At 38.0% G+C, this 11,175-nt stretch overlaps 1 protein-coding gene across 2 annotated transcripts in view; it reads right to left on the reverse strand.

Annotated features, from left to right (window-relative positions):
- The window catches only part of doc2b (double C2-like domains, beta), a 174,726-nt gene that overhangs the window by 55,238 nt on the left and 108,313 nt on the right, over positions 1 to 11,175 (reverse strand). For both annotated transcript variants that reach the window (XM_005725413.1, XM_005725412.1), the window contains one exon: positions 7,608 to 7,682. In XM_005725413.1, coding sequence (XP_005725470.1) covers positions 7,608 to 7,682 — 75 coding nt within the window. The remainder of the gene's footprint in view (positions 1 to 7,607; positions 7,683 to 11,175) is intronic.

Raw genomic sequence — 11,175 nt, forward strand, 5'->3', positions numbered from 1 at the left:
GTTCCATCCGAAGTTTAAAAATGTCTCTAGTCAACATTAAATTATGTTATTTATTTATTGTTGTACAATGCTTTGTATTTTGGCCAGTGGATTATCCTTGAGTATGCAGCAGGTTACCTGATATAATTGGTCATTTGCTTTATCCTTGTACCACTGAGTCAAATTTGCTAACTGTATTATAATTATAATGATCCAAGACCTCGTTAAGAAGGACGTACAATATAAAAATTCAGTATTTTTACATTTCAGGCTAGGCCTGGATACACGTCTGTTAATGAGTACTGAGACCTTCTACCTGTACTTAACGATGCCAATACATATATTTTTAATGCAGCCACTTGGAATACTGAAAGTGATTACTCATACCTGACATTAGCATATGTTGTTTTCTTCTGCAGGAGCAATTCTAAACCACAGTTTGCGTACATGATATTTCTAAACTCTTGTTTATCTCTGCAGAACGAAGAGCACACAAGCGGCTGCTGAGACCAAACAGAAGCATTTCTGTAAAACACACTGAATTTGCTTCAAAGCTTCAAATCACTTGAATCGACTCCAGGGTGCGATGAATATACACGGCAATCTGGTCACTAGTTGTTGAGAGATCTTTCTCTGGATGAAATCTGCTGGATGGATATGATCACAGATGACATCCACAGTTGGCACAGTTCTTCTTTAACTCAAACGATTAAAGGGGAGGAACTTTCCAATTCAAACAAGCAGCAGGCAGACTGTTGATTTGTTTTATGCAAGTCTTCCATGTGTTGTGTGACGATTACTACGCTACTGTTTCACTGCAGTCTTCAAGCCCTGGGTTCTCTCGCACTCGACTGGCATATTTGAGATTCTCATCACAAGAATTAAAGCATTAATTAATTCAGTTCAACACCATCGCCTTGCTATCCTCACACAGGAGCAGTCAGTTATTGATTCGAGTTTGTTATGAAGAGATGGAAAACACTATGTTTGTGCAGACTGCACGCTATCTGAGCACACAGTGGACAAAGTGTCGTAGCTGAGATGGCATTCACATGCATGGCTGATATGATAGCAGACTCATTTTAGTTAGAGTGTTTTATTAAGAGTTTAGATTCAGAATATCCCAACAGTATGGCTCTTGGTGTTCAGACGGTGTGTTAAATCATAGTGTGAAGGCAACAGGGTTGCAGGTACTGGCTCTCCAGACCAGTCATTAGATCTCGGGACATCTGTCCTTCCAACACTTTGGTCTTTGGTTAAATATCTAAATCACAAAATCATGTGGTAGCCAACGAATTAATCCTGGTGAAAAATTTAAACCTTCAATTTTCTAATGCCTGTAGGTCTACTATGGGTATTTAGCATTAAAATTATTAGATTCATGGGCAAATCATAAGCAATTTAATTAATTAATTAAATCAATCAAATTGGTTTTCTCAATTAGTAGCCTTTGTGCAGCCTTAAGGCAATATTATCAACTAAAATAACAGCCTACTGTACACTTATGGTTACTGTATGGTGAATATGAATATGAAAAACTGCTATTACTTAATCCCAATGTGCAACATTGTCACACTGATGAAGCTTTTCATTGTAAAATGTAATTAGGCAGAGAGACATGTAATTTTATTTTCTTGCTATTGTCTCAGTATGTAGTTATTATTTTATTACACTCAAATTATTACAGTCAGATTTGGTAACTACCTTTTTTCCATCTTGAAAAAAGTATAATAGGAATTTTTATAATGAAAACGTGACTTTTGTTTTCATATTTTGGGATAACTACTGGAAGAAATTGATTATTTTCGTATTTATTTATTTTTATTTACATTGTGTCAGATCTCTGAATGGTAATAGTCCATTTTACAAGTCACTTAGTCTTATCACTTAAGCAGGCATTATACATGCTTGTATAATATGCATATTTTGTAATCCTCACTGAACAATTTAAAAGGTATTCATTTTTTTTCCAAAGTGTATAATATAGTTAGCATTATTTTAAAATGTGTCTGTATCGAAAACATAGTAAAAAGTAGTTTCGGCTCTGCCCTTAGTTACTGAAGAAGTCTCTGATCTGTTGGGCCCGTCTTTGCTTTAAACGAGTTGGACCAATCTGAATGCAGCGACAATGCAATTTCTGACCGTGTTAGATCATGATTGAACTACATTCTCAGGTGTTTATCAGAAATGGCTACTCCTTGATGTGACACTTTCAACTTAAATCAGTTGCTGTTCACGACAAGTTGTCATCTGTGCATGTTGGCATGGGGTATACAAAATACTCTATAGCATAGCTTTAACGATCCTCTCCATTTTCCCCTTTTTTAGCCAGAAAAAACAGACACAATCTTTTTAGTGTGCTAAATTTAGTGCTGAATTTTTGCAATCTCTATTAATGTGAATACAAATAATAACAAGAAACACAAAGTAGCTGCTGTTGCCTCTGTGAAGCGTGAGGAGAGAAAGGCTAATTACTTCTGAAATAATAGTACTACCATTATCGCTCCTATAGAGAGAGCAGTTTAATAATGCACCCTCCTGTGTAAAATGCAGCACACCTTTGTTTTGAATGTTGTGGTTCATACATTAGTTAACTATTTTATTTTCGGTTTCACAAAAGGTTGAGAAGGAAAACCAAGCTTGGCAAAAACAGAATTAGTAAATTAGTGATGAATCACCCTCATGCATGAGTCATACACTGATAACAACCTAATTGTATTCATTATCAATACAAAAGGAAGATGCAGAAAAGTAGTGCATGGACAAAAGACAGCACATTGTCAGTAATTTAGAGACTCCTCCAAAACTTCACAAATCCAGTTTCGGAGGCGCTGACACCCCTGTAGGCATGACTCTCCTGAGCTCTGACAAACAAGAGAAAATAGCCCTTTACGCTTTCATAATGAAAACATTTCATAAGCAAATAGAAAAGCAGAGCTGTTCTCCCCTCTGTGTACAGTAGCCTTCAGTGGAAATTCAGACATGTTTAGCATACATGTTACATTAAGCTAACAGCAGACATTTGCATTTTAGGATGCTGAAAGCATTTCGTGCTTCTCCACTATTGATATGATATGCTGAAACAATCCTGTGCTGATGGAGATGATTAATGACCACAGTGTAGCTCACTGCCTCATATCATTTATTGTTCATTTACTCACGTAAAAGATATGTTTGCTCATAAATAATAAGTATAAGTGCAATCTTTTCTTTTTCAGCAATGCAAGTCAGGAATTCTGACTCATGTCTAATAATAGAAAATAACACAAGCCAAGTTAAAAAAAAAAGTCAAACCTGACAATGCACACGTCATGTACACTATAAAACAGGGATGGGTAATTAATTTTCCCTAAGAGGCTGCATGGAAAACTGGGACTGTTGTGGAGGACCCTGTGCATGTGCATGGCCTTCCACAACAGTCCCTGTTATAAAACATGGACTTAGTTATTATGATGTCATTGGTTAGTGAAGTACCGTAATAAAGCTTCATTGAGGTTTTGAAACAGGAGACATTGAGTAAAGGGTGTATCTGGGACACTGCACGTTGATTGGCTAACAACTTGTCAATCACAAGTCATTAGCCAATGAGCACACCCTCCTTTCTGACACTAAATGACCAAAGCTTTATTCAAAATGACTGGAAAAGAGTCACTGAACTGGCAACCACTGAAGAGAATAATTAGTAACGGCTGCTTTGGCTTTACTTCTCAGACTTCCAAATGTGCTTATCACTGGTCTATACAGTGATTATCCCAGATAGTTTGTAAGATGTAGACTAATATAAAAGTTGATGCAGCATTTAGGTGAGATCTTGCTATAAGTAGCTATAAGTAATCTTTTCATTGCAACATTGAAGTATGAATCAACATTTAGAAACAAAAAGTTCTTTCTTATCTTCTGGTAAAATGCCTACAACATGTCTGTAACAGAATTAAAATTATCTGTCAGTGTGGTCCTTTCCAAAGAAAACCTCTGAACAGGAGTGACTGTCAGTGATTGTAATTAACTCTCATTAAGGTACAAACTTCTTCGACAGTCTGCAGTCTGCAGGAGGCCATATGATGCGACACTAAAGTAGCTCCTGCACACTTCAATAAATCGTGCTGTGTAACACAAAGTGGAAAGCACAAAGTTTGAACTATCAATCAACTTTAGAAATCAACTCAAAGCACAGCAGAGCTCAACTAATGCTGAAGCTGACAAAACAAATCTTACACTGATGAAAACTGAGCCCGAAAAGCTCCCAAGACAAGTTCAAAAGTAACTCGTCAAAAATGTCCACCGACAGCCGGATATAGGAGTTCACAACATGCCCTTACCCTGGTGCCACTGAATCTTTGTGTTTAAGCCCTAAGATGCTTTTTCATGTGTTTAGATTTTGATTATTTTTTGACCATTATAGGAGGAAGATGAGAAGTCGTTCATCATTTACAGTTTCTCATTGTTACTGAGCAAACTCAATACAGTTGTGTGTCAGCTCTGTGTTTTCGTCTTTCATGGTACTTTAAATATCAGAAAGTACAGAATTTTCCCAGGAAATCAACACCTGATGGAAACAATAGTTAAGTAGTGTTCCTCTAACTACTGGTGGTACAATAGCTACATGGCTATTTATGACTTTTTTCATATAACTCCATCCATAAACCATCCATCTAGTCATCCATCCCTGCTTGTCTAAAGTATGAGCACGTTAGCACCATGCTAACCAGATATTTTATGTTGTCCAGTTCTTCCATGGCAGATCCCAATGGGCCAGAAACCTCCGGGCTCACTTTGGGGTCTCCCCCCAGTGGGGCCGACCCAGAAAACCTCCAAGAGGAAGTGCCCATGATCCAGATCAAAAGCATAAACCTCCTTTTGATGACTGTGAGCACCTCACTATATGTCCAAAGTGGTGCTTATACTTGCAGATACAGACAGCTGTACACAGCATGGATGTATGTACTATTGTAGGGTCTACCTTACAATATAAAGCACCTTGAGGCGATTGATGTTGTGATTTGGCGCTGTATAAATAAATTGAATTGAATTGAATGAGTATTTATTTGCTTTGCAGCTCTTTGAAATCTGCTTGAACTCCACCTGAAGGGTGCATGCGTTATTGGCGAAGTGTAAGCTAATATCTCATTGTCAAGTCCACATGGTCACAAAAACTTGGGATGTATCTATGGGCATTATCTGCCTCACTGTGATACTAAAACTTACGTCATTTGCACCCAAGTGCCTCAAAGGCTGAAACCAGCAGCTCTACAAAGGAAACTCATTTCAGCTTCTACATCCATCATCCAGAAACCTCCCACCCAACACAGAGCAAGCATCCACTGCTCTCCTGCAGTGGACCATAGCCCCAGAGTTGGAGGTGCTGACTCTCACCCAAAGTGGAAACTAATTGGAGTTCCTGCATATCACAAACAGGATTGGGGACAAGCGGCAACAGTGACAAATTCCAGTACCCACAAAATGGACTGCACCTTTATTTTCTACTCTACTGGAGCCCTCACAGTTCTTTTTTACAACTTCCCCATTCCTAAGCACTTTTCTATTTAACATTCCCACTGTTCACCTATCACATATCCAAGGATACTTTGGCATGCAGACTGGAGCAGCCAGAGATCAAGCGACAAACCTTATGATTAGTAGATGACCTGCTCTACCTCCTGAGCAGAAGCCAGAACCAAAATAGTTTTTGACATTGTGTCAAGGACTGAGACACAGATCTGATGGCCCTAAACTTCTGCAGAATCCCCCAAAGGACCAGGTCATGAGCTTCATCCAAGTTCACATTGTTCCTTCTTTCACACAGACATAACTACAAATGTAACAGCAGAGTGAAATCAAAGCTGAAGTTACGCAGCAAGAGCAGAGCCAATTACAAAGGTCATTTCAACAGAGATGAGTTTGAAAAGGTATTGTAAGAAAGGAAGATGTGAGTCAGATAGCTGGATAATCACAGCTTTGGCTTTCATTAACCTGCTTTTGTAGAATGTACGTATTCACAGGATCTATATAAGATTTGATGGTTTTAATGAAAGGATTACGTCACCCTCAAGGACGACTGTGAGGTGCAAGAGAGTTAAAGAAGTCACCGGTTCTCACAAACAACCGGTGAGTCATTTCATGTGTTGAAACATTTCAGTCTTTAATTTATATGTATGGGTTTGAGATCATTTTGTCTGCAAACTGTGAGAGCTCCAACAGCTTTTCTGCAACAGTTTAAAACTTAAATCTTACGCCTGTACGAGTGCTTCCGCGACTCTGAGCAGATCAGCAAGAGCTTTAAAAGCAGAGCACGTCACTGGTAAGCGGGTACGTTAGGTCAGTCAGTTAATGTTTACACTGATGAAGCCTTGCACTGACATATCCACACTGCGGTGCTCCATGAATCATGAAATAGATTATTAGACCTAGTCTCCTTTTATTGCGGGTCTGAGAAAACCACAAGAATGCCTCAGGACAGACTGTATGTGCAGTAGGGAACACTGCTGACCCATCAAAGCTCGTGTAAAAGCGTGATCGGCTTAGAGTGTAAAAAAATTCTGTTTCTGTAATTCTTGAAATGCAGAGAGTGGTCATTGTTAATCTCTTTATTCTTTCTCATCATAACTTCTTCTGCTTGCTCGTGTTATCTCTTCCTTTGTGTGTTTGCAAATGTTAAATTGTGACCTAGAGGGATTTGCATTTTGAGAGTATTCATATATAGTATTGCAGTGCGACTATGTTATAAAGGCAACATTTTACATCCCTTTGTTAATTACTTGTGACTTTTTTATAGGGAGTATATTTTTGTTCCTTTATGTGTTATTAAGTTTTATGCTCTAATGCCATTTTATCCTGAATGCTTGAATGAACAGTTTCATAAAAACAAAGATCTCTCGATAAACGTCTGTAAAACAAACATTTTATGCAGAAAAAGAATCATTTGTTAAATTTCTTTGAGATCTTAACTCACATTCCCTTTCAAAGATTTAGAGAAATCCTGTACCATCCCAACTCTATTTACACAGTGCTTTAAAAGCAAAGTGCTGTAAATAAAAATGAATAAATCCATTTCAACGATGAAGAATAAAAACAACAATAATAAAATAAAAGCAGAAACAAGCCACAATAAAACAACAGAAACAAGTAAGATCATTGTCACATGCTGGGTCAAAAGTCAGAGAGTGCAAGTGTGTTTTAAGACTAGTTTTTAAAAAGGAGAATGTGGGTGACTGTCTAATGTGCAAAGACAATTGATTCCATAACCTAGGCGCGCCAATAAAGAATGCTCAGTCCCACCTGAGCTTCAACTTAGATTGCTGTATATGTAGTAGCAACTGGTCACATGACCTGAGAGTGCAGGGGTAAGGCAGCTCCAAGCCCTGAAAACGACAGGCCCAAAGCTAACGGGTGATGTCAGGGTACTCTATACTTGTGACGAATGTTTTTTTCTTTTCTTTGTGTACAGAATTAACAAATGAGATATTATGATTACAGATGCAGTATGTGTAGGCGAGCTAGTGTTTGCATGCAAACCTGAAAAAGGAAGTCCAGTGAAGAACAAGCAAACTCAATACTGACCAGGCTGTGTGGTGACAAATGTGCAAGCCTGTTGTTTTAAAGGAAACAGACAAAAAACAAAAAAAACACACCTTGCTGGCGCCTGGCAGTAGGTGCAACTTGACGTAGGGATCTGACAGCCCATTGTGGTCCATTGGCTTGAGCCCCTGTGAAAGAAAAGAAGAATCATGGTAATAAAAGTGACATTTAGCACTTCCTTGTTTTGGACACTACTCCTGTTTTTGACAGTCAAATTTCCACCGGTGAAGATTTCCCAAAAATTAGGGATCTTTTAAGGAGCTCAGGGCATTGCAGGATTAAATTATATTAAACTGGAATTATTCTACACCTCTTTTTGGAGGGGATACTTTTTGAAAATTCTGAAATTTTTGGGATGTTTCCTGCAGCAACATTATAAATTTGAATTATCAGAACCCTGCCGCATTTTAACTATATCACAGTCAGTACCACATTAAATCCATTTGCTTACTTTATGTCTACTGATTCAGGTGATTGAGTGAAAGCAGGAACAGAGCTAGGATCCCTTTTACCAAGCAGTAAATCAGCAACAGAATGACTCAAATCTTATTCATAATACACTGTTTTGCAGTCTTACCGTCCCCTGAGTCATATGGTGTCATTTTGCCTATTCTTCTGCATTACCGCCACATACTGTGCCGGAGTAGATCAATGTGTCAAAAAGACCAATGAAGTGTAAATAGGCTGCACTGAAAATTCATACAACCGTTTGTCTGAAGGAACATTTTAAATAGTTTCAGTCTAATAGTCTCAGAAAAGTTTGAAGAGCTCTTTTGATGGAAAGTGTAAAATTCACCATACTCAGTGAGACAACAAGCTACAATCCAGCAACCGATGCAGTTACTTCAATTGTTTTTATTTAGGTGCTCAAAGTTGCTCATTCATGCTGTCAAAGCTGTTGGAACATTACTGCAGTGTAAATGAAACACGGGGGGAAAGAGCCAACTAAGGGGCCGTCTGTGAATACTCTGAAAGGTGCTTTTTATGGAGGTGATCCAAAAGTTTATGATTTGCTCTCTGGAAGAAAAATGATATCCAATAATCCAGTAAAAGGGAAATCTCTGAATATGTTGCTAAACTAGCATGTAAATATGCAAAATCACAAAAATGTAAAAGCTGCATGCTCTGAGGATGAGCACAGACCATGAAGACCATTAACATGTCTTACTGAAACCTGGAAATCTGCAAAAATCTTCTGCATGCTGCTTCTTACACTTTTAATCATTGCATAAAATCTGTAGTGCCTGAGAGATCCAGCGCAGTGCCACATCAGCTGGAAGGTTGCTGAGGAATGCTGAAGGGAACTTACTAAAAAAAGAAATGTTTTATTTCTTTGAAGAGCAAATCAATGAGGCTTAGAGGGAGCAGGAGATGTAAAGGCCACTCATTCAATGACCAAAGCAGGACAACACCGCACCATGTGGGTGCCCGCTTCATGAAGTGAAAGGAACTAAAGTGTTTCCTGAATCAAATGCGGTACGAACACAAAGAAGAAGTTAAAACCTCAAGCAAGTCGTCTTTGACCTCCTCTGGAGACGGAACTGTTCACACTGCCGACTCCTCCTGAGATAAAAATTTAAACTGAAGTCCTTGAAGTAGCTGAGCAGCAGTTTGGATATTTTTTTTAACATCAGCATCAATCGTATTCACGTTATTAGGTTTCATTAAAATCTGACCAGTACACTCAGAGAAATAGCAATTCTTGTGAGAAGAAGGGTGGATTCAGCCTAAATAATGCTGGATTCCATATTATTTTCATTTTTTCAGGTTCCTCTTCTCGAGCAAACTCTCACTATTTGCAGTTTTCAATTCTAATTTTCCACAAACTTTGGTGGACAGATCAGTGGGTTGATCTATGGGCCTTTTGAAAACATGCACACAATAAGCCTGCACGAATCCTGCACGACACAATCCACAAGATGATTAAAGTTTGGTTGCTGCGTTGTTTTGAGGCCTTAGGAAGTACCCCCAAGGACATTATACATCAGATTTTCAGAGTCTGAGTGACTATCCTCATGACTAAACTGACCTTTATGTGTAAAAGGAATGGAAATCCCTTTAAAATTGAACTCTGGATTTAGTTCATAAAGTTGAGATTTAGAACTGATCAAAATCGAAGCAGTGGAGAAGATGTCCTGGTAACATTTAAAAAAAAAAGATGTATTCTTTTGCCTTAAGCTAAAAAAAAAAAAAACATCACAATTTTAATCCATAACAGAAAAACAAGAAAATATCAGGACTGAACTTTGATTAAATAAATATCAGCAAAACGTGCTTGTTTTCCACTCATTAAGCTTCAAGTTTTACTTTATTTTTTCCAAGACAAAATGGATTAAAGCAGCAAACATCACACTTAGTGCCTGAAAGCAATCCCCCTCTAAGAGACAAGTACAGTCTAATAATGACTGCTACTTTGACATTACAGTTTGAATCTGCAAGGCTATTATCTCTTACTGAAAAATAAGAAAATAGGAAGTCCAAGGTAATTTTTTTTAGTTTTTTGAGGTGCTCTTTCTTCTACATTTTAATGAGTAGCTCATAGGAAGGCGTATAAGCTTGATATCAGCAGTTCTGTCTGCGGTTTTCATCAGTAACTAAAGACTCTTTTGCGGTAAATTGTCCTTCCTGTAGTCGTTTAGTAATCATGCAGGAAGAAAATAAGGAGGAGTCTCTTACAAAAGTTAATCATCTGAAATTTCTACTCATGTGAAATTATCTGTGACTCTTCAAAGAAACAATTTCACCTGTGTGATTGCCGAGCACCGGTTTATTTTAAAAAGTGTAATATTCAGTATATTACAGCTTGTTCCAGAACCATCTGAAAATGTGTTTTTTATTCCCCAGTTCTTCTGAATATCAGCTGCTTATAATGACTTCAAAGTATACATTTCACACAAAAAAGTCTCTATATTAATGAAGTTATTAATATACAAGAATTATTGTTTAACGTGTTGTTTCTGTCGTAACCAATATGGTGAAGGGTTTGCACCAAAAATAAGATTAATGACAGATTAGAGGATGCATATGTACATGTCAAAGACTGCTGAAAAGCCAGTGGAGGAAACGGAGAGGTCCGCAGCATCACTTCCTTTTCACTCGACCAGATGAGTCATGAGCTCGCATCTTCATTCGGAGAGAAAAGTATCCGACATGCAACAACAGCTCACTGGATTTATAACCAATGATGCTAATTACCAAGACCCATGGCTTTATTCATATTAAAAATAGGAGGCCTGGCTCTAGTGAAGGCAGTCCATGACTGTTAGTGTTCAAATGTGTTTCTTCTTTTTGTATCCAGGCATGCTGTTACTGCATTGACTGTGTGTTTGGAATCATTGTCATGCTGAAAAATAAAGCTGCTGCTAATCAGATGCTTTCCAGATGGATCAAAATCTGATGTTACTTTTCCGAGTTCATAATTTCACGAGTTTTAAGAAGATCCACAACACCACAGGCTGATATGTAGCCCCAAACTATGACAGTGCCTCCACCGTGTTTTACAGATGGATTCAGACACCCACTGTAGCCGAGTCATTCCTACTATTCGGTGCCATTTCAGTGTGATCACTCTTCATCAAAAAATACAAAATTTTGAATTATTTTAACATTTCATCTAAAAGA

Source organism: Pundamilia nyererei, unplaced genomic scaffold (assembly GCF_000239375.1).
Source record: "Pundamilia nyererei isolate P.nyererei 1_Seehausen unplaced genomic scaffold, PunNye1.0 scaffold00015, whole genome shotgun sequence".
Taxonomy (NCBI): Eukaryota; Metazoa; Chordata; class Actinopteri; order Cichliformes; family Cichlidae; genus Pundamilia; species Pundamilia nyererei.